General features: G+C 37.3%; 2 protein-coding genes across 4 annotated transcripts; both read right to left on the reverse strand.

Moving 5' to 3' along the window:
* Positions 1-984: 984 nt before the first annotated feature.
* TMEM128 (transmembrane protein 128) lies at positions 985-5,636 on the reverse strand. The gene is made up of 5 exons (XM_085545746.1): positions 5,509-5,636; positions 4,812-4,953; positions 4,013-4,174; positions 3,179-3,287; positions 985-2,623 (listed from the first exon to the last, which is right to left on the reverse strand). Exons 1-4 carry the CDS (start codon positions 5,615-5,617, stop codon positions 3,188-3,190), a joined length of 513 nt encoding a protein of 170 aa, XP_085401872.1. The 5' UTR covers positions 5,618-5,636; the 3' UTR covers positions 985-2,623; positions 3,179-3,187.
* A 6,987-nt stretch (positions 5,637-12,623) lies between these two features.
* On the reverse strand, positions 12,624-19,336 carry LYAR (Ly1 antibody reactive). Of its 3 annotated transcripts, XM_032444253.2 has the most exons (9): positions 19,279-19,336; positions 19,015-19,187; positions 17,752-17,866; positions 17,542-17,649; positions 16,287-16,370; positions 15,259-15,604; positions 14,934-15,032; positions 14,094-14,179; positions 12,624-13,803 (listed from the first exon to the last, which is right to left on the reverse strand). In XM_032444253.2, exons 2-9 carry the CDS (start codon positions 19,134-19,136, stop codon positions 13,669-13,671), a joined length of 1,095 nt encoding a protein of 364 aa, XP_032300144.2. In that variant the 5' UTR covers positions 19,137-19,187; positions 19,279-19,336; the 3' UTR covers positions 12,624-13,668. The 3 variants fall into 3 exon arrangements, with proteins under 3 accessions (XP_032300144.2, XP_085401871.1, XP_015718283.2); XM_085545745.1 differs by lacking the exon at positions 17,752-17,866; XM_015862797.3 differs by having other exon boundaries at positions 19,015-19,336.
* Positions 19,337-19,368: the final 32 nt, after the last annotated feature.

Consider the following 19,368-nt stretch of genomic DNA (forward strand, 5'->3'; position numbering starts at 1 on the left):
GCTGTTTGTTTTACGGTTTCTTGTTTTACCCTCTGCAATCTATGCCTCACATGAAATTAAACCACATACTCAACTACTTACACAATTGGAAGGAATGAGAAGATGGCATCTATTTTACTCCCACTGGCAAAACTTACGACTTTAAGCTTCTCTTCTGAAGCCAAAGAACAAAAGTAATGAAGGACATTTCTGGTAACAGATGAACACTTCCATCACCTCCAGCACAGAACTACATTCATCCTTCTCTGAAGCTTATAGAACTGCTATGTTCTACTTGGTATCTTACGCAAACGTTACATCTAAAGCAAAGGAAGGAAGGTGCTTTCATTTTGCAGAGCTTCTACATGTAACTGTCTGGGCTATTTTATTTCCATTCCTTTTAAGGGGATTCTAGAGCATCCCATTTTATCTGTGAAGAAAAGCTCTTTGACACTGGCACATATTCTCAAATGAAATCAATGGAAATGGAGAAAATATATATATATATACATATATATACTTAAATATAGTGTTTTGAAGCCAGCAAATATATTCAAGCTTTAGTGCAAGTAAGGCTTCTGGGAACCTAATAACTGTTCTCAGGAAACCATTAAGATATCGCTTTCTGATCTCTTGCCCTGAGTTCTTGATTTGGTAAAAGGAAAATAAGCGAGATTTTGTCAGGTTGTTAAGGATTTAATATTCTTACCAGATTCACCACTACTTGCTTTTGAGCATAGAAGGATACGAGTATTGCATTTGATACTCAAAATGGTTACCAGAGGACTTTGCAAGACTTTTGTGCAGTAAGCTTCTCTCTCTACCTGGGATTTGCAGAAAGTCAGTAAGTAAATACCTCTAACCAAGTCATACAAACTGGTATTAGACAATCAATTAGCCCAGCTGAGAGGTCATGAAAGACAAACACAGGCAAAATGATGGGTTGACAAACCCAAGAACGGTGGAATTTGATAGTTAAACAATTACATACTGACCAATAATTGATCACTTTTATACAAAGTTTATTAAGATGTCCAGAAGAATACATTTGAAACAGACATGTAGCAAATATTAATTCAAGAGGACAAAGCAACTTAAAGCACCCAGAGCATTCACATAGTTGATAAATAAAAATACAATGACTTTGACCATCCCTGAGCAACAGTGCGTTTAGATATCACAAAGAACAAAGTAACTCAAAGGACACATGTGTGCAGACATAAAACTGTTGGAATTTGTTAAAAGATGAATATTTGAAGATCTTTTCAGAACAACTATTTTTGATTTTTTTTTCTTAATTATTTTTATATATTTTTAAAAATCATGCTGTTTACAAGCTACCTAGCAATAGTGCTGGATGCATTTTGGTTTGCTTCGACTGATCCTTTACTTTGCACCCTGACAGCAACGTTTTTTCTTCAATGAAACAGCAGTAACTTCAGACACCTACATTTGTCATAATTAAACATTTCACATATGGTGTTTTCAGCAATGATGTGAATCTGAAAGTCAGAATAACAAACATGGTCTCTTCTAACTGTCCAAAATTCAAGCCACAAAGAGTAAAGCATGTTTCATTACCCAGCTTTTACATATTTCTATCATCCATGAAAAGTATTTAACACAATGACCTATATAAAATGGTCTGAAAACTAGATGGTGCCCAGATACTTAAGTATCACAGCCAAGCTGAACAAACTGACAGTGTTATTGTATTTACCCAGCTGTATGTGAGTAATGGCTTTTAATTTGATACTGACTTCTATTGCTGAGGAAGGAAAAATGGCAATTTTATTAACAGGCACTTTAAAGAATAAAAAGTGACTTTTTGAATAAAAACATCCAGAATACTAAAACATAGTGCATACATCAAAATAGTTTTCTTTGTGTTCTTTATTTCTTGCACAATGTTCCTATTGTTCACTGTATTGCTGGTTACTCAGAGGTTGATAACCAACCTTTGGCTGTAGACAAATGATGTCAATATGAGTGTAATCCATTTATTTCACTGTTGGCACTGTCAGACTATCAATGATGTAAATTTCAACCAGCTTTCTAGAATTTTAACCAGATCCATATCTTTCTTTCAAATACTTACATATTTGAAGTCAAGGAGTTAGATCAATGAAATATTTCCTTCATTATAGCACACATAACATTATAAATTTAGTGGATCAATAAATGCCTCCTCGGTTGTCATCTATGTGCAAGTTTATAAGCTCAAAGAGATTCCAAACATTAGTATTTTAGCTATCAATTCAAATGTAAAAATAATATATTAAAAACCCATAATGCATAAATTTAAGCATCACTTATTTTTAAACCAGTCAACATGCTTCAAGCAGAAAGTTGGACTAAGTGACCTCTGGAGACCCCAGATGGGATTTAAGACTGGGTGAATGACTAATAAGTCACTTTTATAATGTAGTTACAAAGAAAGCGTGAAATGCATTCATGTTACTAAGATAAAATCTATATTTCAGTTAGTTTTAAATCATCTGCCTTCTTGCAGACACTGTTTGAACCATGAGTTAATGTCAGTTTCATTTATAAAATCAGGTAGCTCAGTAATCAGAAGTCTGGAATGGAAATAAAGCAACATCCACTTTGTAGGATAATTGTTACTTGAATCTTCCACATGAAGCTGAAAGAAAAGAAAAAGCACATCAAATGTTTTATACACACACACACACACAAACACTATAAGGCTGTATATACTTCACAAGCCGTATCCTGTGCTAATCTAATATTCATCAGTTGGATGACTTTACATCATCAATCAATAATATACTGTACAAAATAATTTACCTGGCTGCTCATAGAGAAAACCAGGATGTCTTCCTAAGATTTAGCTGTTCAGAATATCTTCAGTTCACTTATACTTCTTACTTTCTACCTCTGAGTATAAAGTAAAGCAATATGGTTGTCTTAGTTTATTAATATGAGCACAGCTCTAACAGCTCACAATACACTCTTTCCCCACCTCTGCATTGCTTAAATAGAACACGCAAATAAGAAAAGGGTATTCTTCCTTTAAAGATAACTGCATATTCTCAGGTAACTCCATTTGCTGTAAGATTTCAGCATTCTAAAACTGTATATAAAATATAAAGAAAGAATCCTCAAATGGTTTGTATAAGAAATCAACTCATGCAACAAGAAAAACATTTCTATGCACTTAAATAATTCAATACTTTACCTGTAAGACTTATCCTAGGAGTGACACAAGCATCACAACACCCATAAACTGAATGAACAACACCACAGGTGTGATAAATGACCAGACTGGCCATAAGGCAACGTTAAAACTGGGAATAAAAGAAGAAAGCTTTAGTTCAGCTGTCACACTGTGGAAAAACCAGGCATAGAAGTAAATCATAGCACAATAAGAAACGAAATTCAAACAACTTAACCCAAGGAATACTTATTTCTTTACAACTTCAGAGTTTAAATAAATAAATAAAGGGGAAAAAAAAGGCAAAAAGAGCACTTATAAAACTAATAGTTTAGCGTACTGCTTATTTGCTGACATCTCATCCTGTAACCACTTAGACCCATCAAGATGCACAGAAATTATGAAAGTAAAAGTTATGAGAAATATTCTTGATTTTTCAATGGGCAAGCACAGTATCTGAGGAAAATAAAACCTTAATTTATACTTATAGCCAAATATATTTGAGAATGAATTAAAAGAAAGAGATAGCAAGAAAATTTACTTTACAAATTGTTTACAATTTGTTACAATTAGGATCTTACTAATCCTAAGCTATTTCTTTAATCAGAAAAGACCCAGGATATCTAAAGTTAAGCTTTTTAATAACAGCTTCAGCTGCTATAAATCTTGAGTCATGGATGAATGCTGAAAACAGAAGAAATCATGCAATACTATCTCCAATACCAATTCAGTGGTATTCAATTCTCCAATATCCAGTTCAGGGGAATTAGAGAAATGATACTGCTGATAAAATGAGCCCATTAATACTGTTTGAACTGCCCAAGTTTAGCAAAAGTCTGTATATACTTTTCAACTTACCAAACTGCTGCTGCAATAAAAGTGGCAGTTGTGACAGGTATCAGTACAGGATACTGCACATCGTAGTCCTCAATTCCACGATACCACTCAAGGTATATAATGCAGTAAAAGGCAATGGATAAACATGCAGCCAATAAACAACTGCCAGAGGCAAACCACCAACTGCAGTAGAAGGGAAAAACATGTTAAGTATAGTAACGTCTCAGTTCATGTATTACTCTTCATTCTATTCCACAAACAGAACAGACAATACTTGTTTAATTTACACATTAGCCTAAAACTCCTGAACTATTTTTCTCAAATTACTTTTACAAAACACTTGCACAGCTACTAGAGTTTAAGTTCACAATACATCACTCCTGTTCAAAAAGGTCTAAACGAGGCCCAGGACTAAACGAGTGTGGCCACCTGGAGCTGGTCTCCCAGGACTAAATCCAGGCAGCTTTTTTGCTGTAATCCCAAGGACAGAGACTGCAGCCTTTCTAGGCAGCCTGTTCCAGTGCACGATAAAGAAGCGTTTCCTGATGCTCAGATGGAACCTCTTTGTTTCGGTTTGGGGCATCACTGATAAGCGTTTGGCTCCATCTTCTTTGCACCCTGCATTCAGGTATTTGTACGCATTGATGAGATTCCCCCCTCCTCGCTTTCTCCTCTCCAGTCTGAACAGACCCATCTCTCTCTGTTCCTAATGTGAACCTTGTTTATCCAAGATTCAAAACGCAAAGTTTAGATGTAACAGCCTGAATGTAAGATGAAAACACAACTTTTCTTCGTAAGAAATCTTTGTAAGGCATCTTACCTATCTGCTTGAATTGTTTCTTTAATAGATTTAAAAAAATCACAGTAATATGTCACAGCAATGGAAGCCAAAATCCAGAACGCAGAATGAACGTTCAGTCTGGGAGGGGGCTTCTTTTTCTTCTCTCCAGCTGTAGATTCTTCTGTAAACATGAACATAATGACACCACCAAAGCCTGTTATTAACTGCAGTGTCATTACAGAACCATAGATCTCATAGAGTTGGAAGGGACCTTCAAAAGTCACCGAGACCAACTCCCTTGCAATGAACAGGGACATGCAAAGCTAAGTTAGGCTGCCCATTTGGCTGAGCAATAGCAGTGGTACAGAGTTACCTGTTGAGATACAGGTGTATGTGATGTTTCATACACTGCACTTATCCTTGTTAGTGGTTTGTATGCCTTCAGCAGCCTCACACACACACTTAGCCCTGCACCCCACTAAAAGCAGCGCCACCAGCTGAGCTCAGACCTCTGCTGGGGGCACTTCAACATCGCCACAGCAGCACCTCCATCTAACAGCCAAGGATGAGAGGCAGAGCAGGGCTAGCAGGCCGTGAAACGAGGCTCCAGGCACCCCCGAACATCCTGAGCCCCACACCCAGTCCCATCCCGTCCGGGCAGCGCTACCGCCGCTTCACAGCCCCCATCCGCGCTCCTCCCGGTGGGGGCGGGCATGGCGCTCCGGGCACCACCCACCCGCCGTCCCACCGCCCCGGAGCAGCGGCTGCAGCAGCGGGGATGAAGGTTCTGTCCCTTGTCGCAAATGGCGCCTGAGCCTGGGGAGCTGCTGCCCGCCGCCCTCCATCTTGGGCCGCTCCGGCAGTGACGCGGCGGGGCGGGGAGGGCGGAAGGGCGCTTTCCTCAGCGAGGAGTGCCGGTGTCATACGCCAGAAGTACTGCTATAAACAATGTGTACATTTAACAGATGTAAGGTCCTGCAGCTGTACTGATGTTACAGATCCTGGGCTGTACCTACAAGGGAATTACAAGCAGAGATGGAGTTGTTATCATCCCACTCAGTGCTTGTCATTCTGTACCTGAAGTCCAGTTCTGGTTCTCCAGTTCGATAAAGATGTGGGCAGACTGGAGGGGATCCAGAAGAGAGACATGAAGATGATTGAAGGGCTGGAATACCTGGCCATGGGGAAAGGCTGAAGGAGTTAGAGCTTTTCAGCCTGGAGAAGTAAAGGCTTAGGGGGAACTTCATTACAGTATTTCAGTACTTAAAGAGTTGCTACAGAGGGGATGGAGGCACTCCCTTCACAAAGGAGTAACATAGGGAAAACAAGGGGTAATGGGTACAAGCTGCACTGAGTGAGGCTTTGTCTTGATATAAGATTTTTTTTTTATAGTGATAACAATCAGTCTCCGAAGCAACCTCCCCAGGGACATGATACATTTCCCACCCCAGAGACTTTCAAGATGCAGTTGTGTAAGATGCTGGATAATCTCACCTATGCTCCCTTTTCCCACAAAGGCTTGGACCTGATTATTTTCCTAAATGTCCTCTCATCTGTTTTATAGGGATTTCTAATGTTGAATGAAGCAAGAGTTCTGATCATTCTTTATTACTTTGCATCGACTTTTGAGTAAATTCAGTGCAAAAAAAATGTATTTTTATGTACTTGCTTACTTCATTTACTGTAGAACATGCCTTACATCCACATCATGGACTTTAATGGCTACAGGGATTATGTTTTGTTTAGTTCAGTTGAATATTTTGAAGTTAACAGCTTGTAGGAGTCTCTGATCTCAACTTTCTTAGCAATGAAATAGAGGATTCTTTGTTTTACTTCCTTTGAATGAAATGATGACCTCAGCCTTCACTTTCATGCTGGTAACTCGAATAGGAAACAAAGGAAATCATGCACTCTCTTTGCTAAAGCTATTCATAGGAAATATCTTTGATTTAAACGTAGTAATTAAATAAACATGTATGCTTGAAAAGGTTAAGATCGGTTAGTGCTGTTAAACTGAAGACTCCTGTTTACCTACAGAGTAGGCATTGTGCAAAGAGCTGAAATAAGAGCTTCCCTTCCCTGACTCACTTTTGACCTTAACCTGGACCACTCATGTTCAGTGTTTGTAGAGCCGAGATGTTTTCTGTGATCTTTTCACAGGGCTTCTCTGATTCAGTCATTATTAATCTGCAAAAGGATAACGATCAGGAACTGAACTGAGGCTGTTACAAAATCAACAACATAATCAACAAAGCATCCAAACTGTGGGTGTTGTCTTCATTACCTATCTAAGAAAGGCATTTTTAGTTGAAGGACGGTGGCTACAGTGTGGGTATATTCTTCATTCTGAGGAATAATTGTTCACTTAGGTACAATGGGAAAAAAAAAAAATCACCAAAGGACTGAAAGCATGTGGTGTTACTACCGTAGTACCGTTAGTACTGTAATACAAACATGAAAAACAACCAGAGGTTAAAACTTAGTCTGACTTGAATGTTGTACAAACTATACAACTAAAGTTTAGTATTAAACATCAGTGCAGCCTTAGACTGACCCTCAAGGGAGGAAGCAATAGACATAATAGTGTGATGCAAAGAATGCACTACCATTGAGCATGCAAACGTTTGAACTTTTCGAAAGAAAAGAAGGCAGAAAAGATCAAGGCAGTTAAAAACAAGAAGTAGGTATCTAAGAGAAATGAAGAAGAATCAACCACATCATATGATCTGATTTATCTAGTTAGCTTATTTTTCATCTTGAAAGCTGTCAAACACAAAAACGTGGCTGGTCCAGGACATCACTTTAGGACAGGACATCACTGTCTCTTTGATGAAAGACCATTTCAACACCTTCGATCAGCCTGTTTCAATATCTTAGGTAGCTTCAGTGTTAGACTCTTGCCTTTTGCTATAATCAGTATTAAGAATATATAATGAGACAACTGTGTTCATTCCAGCTTGAATCTTCAAATGTGTAGGGTTTTTTGTTTTTATTTTATTTTATTTTATTTTATTTTATTTTATTTTATTTTATTTTATTTTTTAAAGGCATGAAATAACTCTGGACAAACCATTCTCCTTGAAGCTGGTAAGTAAATCTTCCTAGTCTGTCTTCTAAATCATTTCTTGAATTTCGTTTCACTTAACTATGCTTACTTTCTTAGGGAGTACAATGGCTCTCAAAATGTTTTCCCAAGACTACAGTTTAAAGATACAAAGCATTTGGCAGCAGTGCTCCAGCTATAATTGTTCTTGACTACTCAGACCACAGTAGTGGTATATAATACCTCTCAGTTTGAGGATTTGATCTGGTTTTAAAAGCCTTCGGAAAAAATAAAAAAATGCAGGGGAATGGCAAAGAGGCAAAAGGAAATGACCAGATGTGAGAGGGTGGGAAAGGGAACCCTTGTGAATTACTGAAACTGACGTCCTCACTGAGGAAAATGCATCTGTAACACTATAACAAGTACTGCATCCTTACTACACTTAGGAACATCCTGAAGTATCATTTCTTGGAGTAACCAAGATAGGTTTAATTTACATAGGAAAGACTATGTATCAGTTGGGGAATGAGTATTCAAGTTTATTGTTCATAGAACTTTTTGCCCTATTAAGACTTAAAATAGCTTACTCTAGGAGTATTACTTTATTTAGACTTGACACTTTATAGAAGTCAGCATTGTTTTTAAGGCTGCTGGTGGCACATTAACTGTTTTTCAGACCTCATCTAGTGCCCTCTCACTGCTAGAGACAGTGTTACAAAGTCGCTCAGGCAAATGGACATCACTGCTACAAAATTGCAAAGTATGGAAAAAAATTGTACCACCTACAGTATAGGAACATCTCATTGATGTACACAGCATAGAATTCAGCCCATGCTCTTTGCTTGTGGAAATTCTTCTAAGGAGTCCTGCAGAAGTAAACATGAAACAAAGTTCTTATAAATTTCATTCAGGTTCCTAAGGGAGTGCTTTTGTTTGTTTCTTGTCCTTCACAGTCCATTACTACTTACTACATCTGCAAGATCAGTTTTTATACATACTTTGATTTGGTGACCTGATTGGACACTCGAGTTAGAGGGAACCAACAGAATGCTATACTGTCAAAGGGAGAAAGAAAGATGTTTGTTGGTATGAGAACTAAATTCAGCAGTATCTCAATTAGAAATTTTAGCTGGAATATGTTGTGCAATTCCCATTACTACTTTGACAAATCTACTTCATATTAACAAGTTTGTAAAAGTGTACAACTAAGACAGAGTTGATATCTTTTTCTTCTCATAGAGAACTTGCCCAATGCTAACCCCTGAAGTCGTTCAGAGGTGAGTGAGATGTGTTGCAGCAAGATAGGAAGAAGAAACAGATTTGATGGTGTAGAATAGGGAAATTGTAGGAACAAAGAGTCCATAAAAATGTAGTAAATAGTACAGTGGATAGATGGAAAAAAGAATCAATAAAAGCCTGTATGTATAAGAAATGTCTATAAATTCAGTGAAAGGTTTTACACTGGCAGTTGATTAAGAAGTCCGAGGCAGAAATGCTGGTACAATATATTGACTTCAGTCAGTGAAGCACTTTGCTTTAAACATTAAAAAAACACCAAAACCAATAAAAGTCTGAGAGAAAATTCTGGCACAGTCTCACTCACAAAAAAAATCAGCTTTTGTCATGCATGGGTACTGTATGGGTATAGTGCCAACAGCAGCATCAAAGGCCATCAGAAAGGAAGAAAATCAAGCACATAAAAGTGCACTTCATGCTTCCTATTTATAACTCAGTGTCTGAATCTTAAGAGTTCATTACATGGCTACTGCAAAGAACAGATCAAAGGAGTAAAATTCACATATCTTGAACCATCTACAATGCAGGCAAGCTTCTGGTGTTATTTTTCATTGTTTGCCATCTAAATGAGATGTAGTGATTTCAGTGCTTTTATATGGATCAAGTGCTACATGCATTTTAGTGGAAAAAGGAGGCTGTTAGGCTAAAGTTCTGATATCCAGTACGAGAAAGATGTGTTAAAATAGAAAAGCAATAAATGAAATGTTGAAGTTTAAGTGTAGATTTATTCTGATTTTTCAGGAGAGAGAAACCAGTACTGAAAGATGGAGTCATTGAATGAAATAGTCATTTAGAGAATAATTTATAATGGCATTCTGAGTTCTTGATAAAAGGTTTTTGTTATTGTTATTTGTTTTACTGGCTAAAAAAGAATATGAGATATTGTCTTCCCTTTGTTTTCACACTGCCTTAGAGCAGTATCTCAGTAAAAGCATCTTCTTTCTAATAGAACAAATGCATGTGAGAGCTGAGATTGGTTTTGTAATCGGGCCTTGCTAAGGATTTCAGTGCTGTTTAGTAGTAATGCATTCTACCTGATTAGTGGGTAGGCACACAGAGACACAATTTCTGTTATCCTGCTGCTTTCAAGACATTTCAGGAACTATAAAACAAATTCTGTACAAAGTGAGTCGTTTTGCTTCTGAGGTAAACGCAAAGGAGTATCAAGAGAAATTTCTGTTTAAAATCTCAAATCAGAAGATCAAAGTATACAGTCTATTAGGAGAAATGGCTGTTCCACGTCATCTGGAATAAACTGGAGACAGAAACGAAACAAAATATGTTCTTCAGGTTGTTTCAGCCTGTGAGAATATAAAAGCATGAGAACACAGGTGCAAAAGGAATTATATCTCAACAGGTACAAAGAAAAGCAGTAGGTTACAGGTGCAAAAGGAGTTGTATCTCATCAAGTGCAAAGAACAGTTACCACTGAAACTTCCTCTGCTCCAAGTGAAATTTAGTATTAAATATAAAATAACACTTCCTGGAAAAGAACTAATGGGGAACACAATATGCTGCTTTTCTTGGCTGACGGAGCAGAAAAGAAACTTAGAGGGCTTATTCTTGTGGGTTTTTGGTTTTGTTTTTTCCTTGAAAGCTAAACCAGGAGAAGAAAGGGATAAATGTTAAATATATTGATTGAGATATCTTGTGACCTGTGAACACAGCCCAATGTATGGAACTATATACTTTTCTTTTTTTTTTTTTGCTTATCTTGCACAAAAAGTTTAATACTTGCTCTCTCATTTCCTTAATAAGGGTGAGCATTACAGCTTTAAAAGTTTCCAAATGGAAAATGTATCGTGTGGTCATCAGTTATAAGCCTGTACTCATGTTGGGCTCCAACTGCTTTGTACTGATGCAATCAGATTAGAGCACCAGGTGGGAGGATCTTTTTTCACAGGGAGAAAGGAGAATGAAATACTCTAATGCACCCATATGGTGGAGTGCTGAGTACAACAAACAAGTAGACATCCTTTGAAGCTTTCTTCTTTTCAGAGATTAAAATCCCTGCTTAAATTCTGATGCTACACTTAACCAAGAGAGCCACCGACTTTAAACAATTCATTTCTGATCAACAGCACTTCCATCTTTCTCACTCATCCAAAGACATTCGATCTCCAATACAGTATTTTAAGAAGGAAAATTCTAGTGATAAAGCATGCTTCCTTATGGAGATACATTATGCTGTTTAGAAAATCAGCAAACAGAATATTCTTAAACATTCTGTAATGCTACGTTACTGATATGTGATGGTTTCTCATCAATTTATTGTGACTGCTAACATTGCCAATATGACTGTAGGTATGTAACTTCCTTGTAACAGACCACTGGGATTGAAACAAACAAACAAATCAGTCAATACATTGATTAATCATTTTTGAGATAAAAGTAGGAAGGTCTTACTGTTTTTATGTCTTGGTGAAATATTCTGAATGGGATACAAGGGAGTATCCCCCCCTCTGAAATGATGACCATTAAACTGGTAATTATTAAGTGGGTAATTTCACTTAGATAGAAACATTGTTACCTGCAAGTAGTAAACTGAATCTTGAATGTGTTTTAAGTAAAAAAGCCACATTCAGACCTCTGAGGAATCTCTTGTCTAATGAAAAAATATTGATTTCTTTTTTTATTATTATTGTTAATGTTGAGCTGTGTGTCAGTAATGCAGCTGTGCATGGACTTTAGCATTTCAAGTGATCTTTAGGGACACAGTCTCCTCTACCATACGGTACCACTTCCAGCAATACTCATAAGGAAAAGCATACAAGTTTGCAAAGCCTATTCTTCCTCCCTCCCTTTCTTTCTGCCAACAGACAGTGAAAAGGTGATATTGCTATAAAGATATATAATGAAGAAATACTAATGTAACAGGATGATAGTAAACTCCCTGCTAGTGACTATCAATGAGGAGGCGTTAATTTCCTCCATGTCGGTCAATAAGTAGCTTGTGCTTCTTTGCCCATTAAGGGAGAGAAGAATCAGATGCAAAAGTCAAATTTACAGTTCCACATAGGCAATACTAATACAGGCATGTCAGCACCCAGTGGAAATCAGGCATTTCAAGCATTAAGAATCACAAGTTACTGTAGGAAAATGGGCAAATCCTGCTCAGCTGGTGTGTACTGTCATTTTGATATGATATTCCATATCTCAGTTTTATACATGTCTGTCATTTGTATATGCTTGTTGGACATTTGTTATGACCATCAAAGTGGTCATCACTATGTGGTCAACATTTGCATGGTCAACAAAACAACTTTTAATCTTTGGAAGATACAAAAAAAATGGCTTAACTTGGAACAAATTTTAAACAATAATTAAAACCTCTAACAATTACTCCAACAAAACTACTTAATATCTCTGTCTGACATCCATATTTATAGTAAAATAAACAGTGAAAAGATTAATGGGAGTGTATTCACTTTAGTCTTATGTCCTTTCCTACATTAAAATAAATAAATAAAAATAAAAAATAGCTTTTGAAAAGCATTGAAAGAACTTCTCAGTTTTCCCAGGGCTGTAAATAAATTTTATTCACATACATCCAAAGCCATTCTCATGAACTGGCAAACAAGCACTTAGTGAAGAAAGAAACTTATTATGAACTTCTATTGTATTTTTTTCTTATAAACAAGACAAATATGTACTCAAAAAAACTGGACCCAGACATTTAACATTTTCATACTTCTAATAAATCCAGCAGTTTTACAAATTCGGGTATTTTAATTAAGATTTCTGCCTTTTAAAATTTTTTGGTGACTGTAATACAAGAAATTATGTATAGTCTGTGGATTTCATGCACAAATTTCTTCTCAGTTGGTTCGTTCCTTTTTTCAGTACAATTATAAACTGACAAGATTTAATACATTTAAGGTAGTGCTTTACAGTCATTTATTTCACTGGTCAATTTTTAGTATAAGTGAGATCACTTACAGTCAGTTGCAATACTAATTATAACACTAAGTAGCTATGCACATACAGGTAACAGTCTTTAGATTTTCACTGAACGTGCAATCTTAAAAGCATAAATTTTACAGACATTGTAGTTATGCACTTCACAACACAAAATTAAGAGGTCATTAAAGCCTGTGTATACAAGCTACAGTGCATAAAGAAGCTATCAATCATACCATTTTTAACTGGATCATGACAAAACATTTTTCCATGTTGAGGTTTTGAATATGAAAATCCTATTGATCTTACAGTAGTTTCTACAAAAAGCCACACAACCGTGGTCCTGACAGACATTCATGCCTATCAATTAAATCCATTACTGGAAGAATTTTATATATCTGTTGCCTACTATTTTCAATGCCTCTTAAAACTTGTACAAAAAAATATACATTTTCCTTAAAAATTATAAAAGATCTGAAAACAGATATGCAGGACTCCTAAAATATTCTGCAATAAATCTAGAAAAAGGAGTCCCGACTTAAATTCTGAACTCTCATACGCAAACAATTAAAATTGAGACCAATACATGATGTCTGTCCACTTGACAGCAGAATTTGACTCAGTCTGCACTGCAAACATTATGGAAAGTATGAAAAATTATTTCACGAGTTTCACTTTGTCCTTTAAAACTTTAAATTTGGGATTGTTGTTCACTTTCTTATTAAACGTAACTAGAATATCCTCTTCTGATTTGTGATGTTCACCAGCTACTGCATAGTACTGAGCTATAACCTGCACAAAGAAAGAGGAACAGCTTTCAGTTAGTAAAGATCCAGTTAAAGCTGTAATACAATCATGTTACTGTATTAAAAGCAGCACAGAAACTTACGCTACCCGTTTGCAGAACTTGCCTCTGTATTCTACTGAGTTCTAAAGAATGAGTCTAGTTCTAGTCATGTTCTGCTAAGAAACATCAAACATTTTTGACAGGAACAGAATTTTACAAGCTTCAGCACTACAGGAAAACAAAACTCAAGAGCAAAGAAGACTTAGAACCTAAAAAAAAAGATAGTGCACTGTACCTTTTTCCTTAGTTTTTTAATTGAAATTTCATTGTCTGGAGCCTGTTTCAGAACAGCTTTGATGGTTCCTTTCCAGTTGAATTTACCTAGAAAATAATTAGGCATATAGAAATGTAAGTTTACCAGATCTTGTGGTAGGAACCTTCAACCTTCTTCTTTTCGAACCAGTTCAGCTGCCATCATGGTTCTCTGTTATCCTACTGACTTTACAACAGCAGAATGTCTTAAGTATAAAGTCAGGTAGGCTGTTCCTGAATATTTTAATTGGATGTCCATGAAGAACCATTGTGCAGCATGAGTAGTTAGGGTCAAGATGGCCTTCACTTAGCTCCTGTGTTTCAGCTATAAACCAGAAACCAATACATAATACACAATCTGCATGTTCAAGGACAGACATTCCTCAAAGATAGTGAAGCGCCTTGGCATATCTAAGAACAAACCAAGTCAAACACAGATATAAACTCGAATTTATGATTCAATTATAAAAAATGGTGATGTAAAAGACAACCCAGATACAAAGCTGCTATCATTTTTCCTCTGTGCTGCCTCAGGTGTATGGCAGCAGGGAAGAAACCTAATGTGGTGAAACAAATATTCCAGATTCCTCACAGTCTGATGAAATTAAGTGTAGCTAGAGGCTGCCAGCACAGAATTAACATAAGAATGCAGAACTAGGTGTAAAGTGTAGCACAGGCTTCTTCCTCTGGAACAGATAAGTGAATGTTATGATTGAGGCAGAACTTACTTCACAGCTTGCTGCAAAAGCATCATATTCTGCATGAGATCTTTTGTAACACAGTTTTGTAACCATCTAAATTTTCCCCTTCAGAATATCTTTACCTTTTCCAAGAGTTTCTTCATCGCCATTGGTGTTCTCTGTTTCCAAGTCTTCTGACACGCTTTCAGTTTTCATTCTCTTTTTTGTGATACAGGGTTCCTCTAGAGGTGAAATGCACACACAGAAAAAGTGATAAAAATAGAAGTTCCATGGGGAGCAAATTTCTATTCTTGTTAACATAAGCTTCTATTTGTTAGGATGTTCACTTTCTGTAAAATCTGTGTATTTAACATTCATTACTTTTACAAATTCCACTGAAGTAGATTATTGATCTTTTAGGCACTGGCAAAGGTCTGGAAACAATAATAGAGTAAGTAGGATAGATACCTTCTACATGTTTATGTTTGCGTTTCCTGACATTTGTTTCCTCTTCTATCTCATTCTGATGGCCATTTCCATTCATTTCAAATTCATTCTCCGAGCTCTCCTTCTGTTTTTTGGACTTCTTATTCTTTTTTGTTTCTGAGCTCACAGGCTGATTTTCTAATTTCAGATCTTTTTTCTCCTTCTTATTGTTCTTTTGTCTCTCTTCTTTTCTTTCTTTCTTACTCTTTTTCTGCTTGGCTTCACCATCTGTAACTTCATTTTCTTCCGCCACTGCTTTTTGCCCATTATCTGCAGACTGTACTACATCCTTCTGTTGTGGTTTGTCAGGTTCTTTTTTACCTGCCACCTTTTTTGAGAGACAGAGAATTACAATTTTTGACATTCCTTTATTGTTAATTCAACTATTTTTGCACTACACCATTTCTGAAATACACCACTATCCTGAATTCAGCCAAGCTTATTACACAAGGTAACATCAATAGTAAACTCTATGGCTTGATTCTTCTGTTAACTGCTAATAACCTCAACATCACAGAAGAAATGTTATCATGTAAAAAAATCTTTGGCTTGGTTTAATTTGTTTTGCTTTGTTTTACAGTATATTTTGCTCTGTGTAATAAATGGTGCACTTGTTGCGTGGATACATGTTTAAATACTCCATTCTCAAGGCATTTAAAATGCAGTATCGGAATTTTTAAGGGCACAATTGATGTGAATGCCAGAAAACATAAACATGATGATACAAAACATTATGTACATCCTAAACTGAAACACTGTACTTAGCAGGCAAAGACACAATTCTGAAACACTGCTATTAATAATTAGTTGCATTATCGAAATACAAGGAAGAAGGAATGTGCAGATTAGAGTCAGTATAGAGTCTGTATAGTTTTTTAAGATATATTTGCTAAAATTAATCAAGTTACAGGTAACAAAAAGCTTTGATTTCTGAAGATAAACATTTTTTTAATGCATTGCTGTTGTACAGCGTTATACCTCTTATTTATTATTATCTTAATTTAACTTACATCTCCATTTGCTTCAGAAAAAATATCCCACACTTGATTTTGCAAAGTGCTGTCAGTAACTCTCAAACTGTTCTTCATCCAGTTCTGTGCAGGAAAGAAAACGAACACAATCCCAATAACTTTAAAAAGTGCACCCCCTTTTCCTTTTCTTTCCTCCTCACTATCATATACTTAGTTCTTAAATTAAAGAATGTTGTTATTTTGCATGATGAAGATCTGGTTCGATGTTTATTCTCTATGAATCCCTTAAAACACAACGCTAATTTGTTTTGTGTAGCATATAGTTAAAAGTCTATGCCATGCCTGTTAATTGCCTCACCAACAATAATCCAGATGAGATCAATTGTGTTAGCAACGGTAATGGGACAACGGTTGGACTACATAATCCTGTATGTCCTTTCCAACCTTGTGATTCAATGATTCAGAGTGATACAGAAAATGTTATCCTCAAGCTTTTGAACAGAGCTAGTAAACCTTTTGATTGTTTGTATGAGCCAAAATATTAAGGATCTGTTCTATGTTTCACTACAGACAAATAATCCTTTAGGGACACCTGGAAAGGCTTCACTGGTAAACTGGAATAATGTACTGCAAAAACTGTTGATCTTTCAATACAACATCTTACCAAAAAGAAGAAAGCTTCTTGAAAATAGAACTTCCTTGGCTTAGAACATTTTGGTTAATTTGGTTAATTTCGTCAAACTAGTCTAATCTTCTGGCTGGCTCTGGCAGCAATTTCACACCAGTTCTATTACATCCTATCTGAATCACCTAGAAGCAGTCATGATTTTCTCTCAGCTTTACAAATTGAGACACGAAATGAGGTGGAGGAAAGGCCAACTTGTAATTCTTTACAGATACCACATAAAGCATTTGGAGTCTGCTGTGGTTGGGAAGCACAGAACAATCAAGTATTCTGTGTGGGAGGGGGAATCAGAATGCTAATCAACAGGAAAACTCCCTATAACAAACAGTATAAGCCTACACATCCAACCTTAATCCCTAAGTCTGGGAGACAACTTTGTGAGTCTCTGGCCTAATTAATAATTAAAACTGCATTTAGACAAACTGCATTTAGACACCTTTTATGAAAGGAGAAATAATTTAGAAACACCTCCTATTTGAAACTTGGCCATAACATCATCCACTTCCTGATGCTCAAAATAAAACAATTTGTCCCACCTTTCTTGAAAGAGAGTGACGCTGGGAAAGTCTATTTTTAAAGTACAATTACTACAAAGCTCTTAAAACATACCTGAAATTTTACTTTTTTTCTTGGAATATTACCAAAGGAACGCATTTGCTCCAGAATGTTTCGCACCTTAGGGTTTATATTGGGTTTCTTCATTACTTCGTGAATTTTCTGAATGAAGAAAACCAGGATGAAATCAGTGACAAACAGCTTCAGTAACCAACAGTCAGTTCAACAACCAAGAGTTACTTATTATATCAGTATACACCTTACCTGAAGCCACTCCTGTTGTTTAGCATCTCCTTTACTAGTTTTGGCTTCAAAATCTTTTCCTCCATACTTCTCATCTTCAGTTACACACTTCACATGGTCCTTATAGTCATCACCCCTGAACACAGATTTTCAACCGTAGTTCACTAAGGTGCTCAGTCCTCCAAACAGACTCAGTAACCAACACATTGAAGTAACAGCATCTGTTGTTTAAGCCTCAATACTGTCAACGCTTATATGATAAAAGTTCAACATGGTTAAAGTACCACCTTGTAAGACTGCTTAAATTGAATGGGGATACACTCATGCAGTAATGCAGTTCTGACCAACATGTGTGGCCTCTCAAAAAGAAATGAATAACAACTTTTTTGTTGATAAAGGACTGAGGGAGATAAACAGAAGCTCTGGATGCTCCATCCCTGGAGGCGTTCACGGCCAGGTTGGATGGGACCATGAGCAACTTGATGTGGTGCCTGATCTAGCAGCTGGCAACCATGGCAGGGGGCAGGAACTGGATGATATTTAAGGTCCCTTCCAACCCAAGCCATTTTATAACTTTGTGATTATTTGAGGATGAGCTTACTTTCTTCTGCAAATTCATACATCCATATTTAAAAAGCAGATACTAGCACTACTGTCTTCTAAGTTATGAAAAGTGGCAAATTCACAATTCTGGATGTTACTGCCAACCTCACATAACCTCTAGCAATGACCAGAAGCGGCATCTAGTCTGCAGAACTGGTCTTAATATATACACTCAGTACCAAAGACACCTTTGTCTACTGCTGATGGTCTTCCCAGCAACAACATCAATGCTATCTGACACTTGTCAGTTTAATACTGATGTCCAGGTGAGATCTGAGATGCACAAGGATGCTCTGGATAAGCGAGTGCAGTGTCACAGTGTTCACAGAATCACAGAATGACCCGGGTTGGAAGCGACCTCAAGGATCATGTAGTTCCAACCCCCCTGCCTGCCTGGCAGGGCCACCAAACATACACCTTTACTAGATCAGGTTGCCCAGGGCCCCGTCCAACCTGGACTTGAACACCTCCAAGGACGGGGCATCCACAACCTCCCTGGGCAGCCTGTTCCAGGGCCTAACCACTCTCCTAGTGAAGAACTTCCCCCTAACATCCAAACTAAATCTTCCCTCTTTTAACTTAAAACCATTTCCCCTAGTCCTGCTATTGTCAGCCCTTTCGAAGAGTTTACTCCCTTTCGAAAGGGCTGACAATGAACCTGCTTTGCCATCACCCACCTACCAGAAATCCTTGCCGCAGTCCATGCAGGACAGGCACTCACAGTGCCTGCAAACATTCACGTGCTTTTCAACCTGCGTTTTCTTCACGGATTCCCCGCACGCGTTGCACGTGAAGACGACCATGGCGGTGAGGGTCAGCAGCTGCTATGGGATGGGGCCGATCTCTTTCCTCCCCTGGCGAGACAAGGAGGTCCCCGCTGTCACCATTGGAAAGAAGCACTCTAACTCTTATCTCCCCCGTTTAACCCGTTTAACCCCCCCTCACCGCAACTGCTGCCAACCGCAGCCACACGTGCACCCGCTTCGCCTGCCGCTTCCGCCTGCCGTAGAGAGAGCGGAAGCGGAAAGAGCAACG

Source organism: Coturnix japonica, chromosome 4 (genome assembly GCF_054131305.1).
Source record: "Coturnix japonica strain WE chromosome 4, WE-NBRP24, whole genome shotgun sequence".
NCBI classification, from domain to species: domain Eukaryota; kingdom Metazoa; phylum Chordata; class Aves; order Galliformes; family Phasianidae; genus Coturnix; species Coturnix japonica.

Coding starts and splice junctions, on each gene's coding strand:
- TMEM128 (XM_085545746.1), bottom strand. CDS start 5,617: ATGGAGGGCGGCGGGCAGCAGCTCCCCAGGCTCAGGCGCCATTTGCGA. Junction 4,175..4,811: donor GAAACAATTCAAGCAGATAG/GTAAGATGCCTT, acceptor CTTCTACTGCAG/TTGGTGGTTTGCCTCTGGCA. Junction 3,288..4,012: donor TTTATTGCAGCAGCAGTTTG/GTAAGTTGAAAA, acceptor TTTTATTCCCAG/TTTTAACGTTGCCTTATGGC.
- LYAR (XM_032444253.2), bottom strand. CDS start 19,136: ATGGTCGTCTTCACGTGCAACGCGTGCGGGGAATCCGTGAAGAAAACG. Junction 17,867..19,014: donor GACTGCGGCAAGGATTTCTG/GTAGGTGGGTGA, acceptor ATCTGTGTTCAG/GGGTGATGACTATAAGGACC. Junction 15,033..15,258: donor CAAACATAAACATGTAGAAG/GTATCTATCCTA, acceptor TTTCACCTCTAG/AGGAACCCTGTATCACAAAA.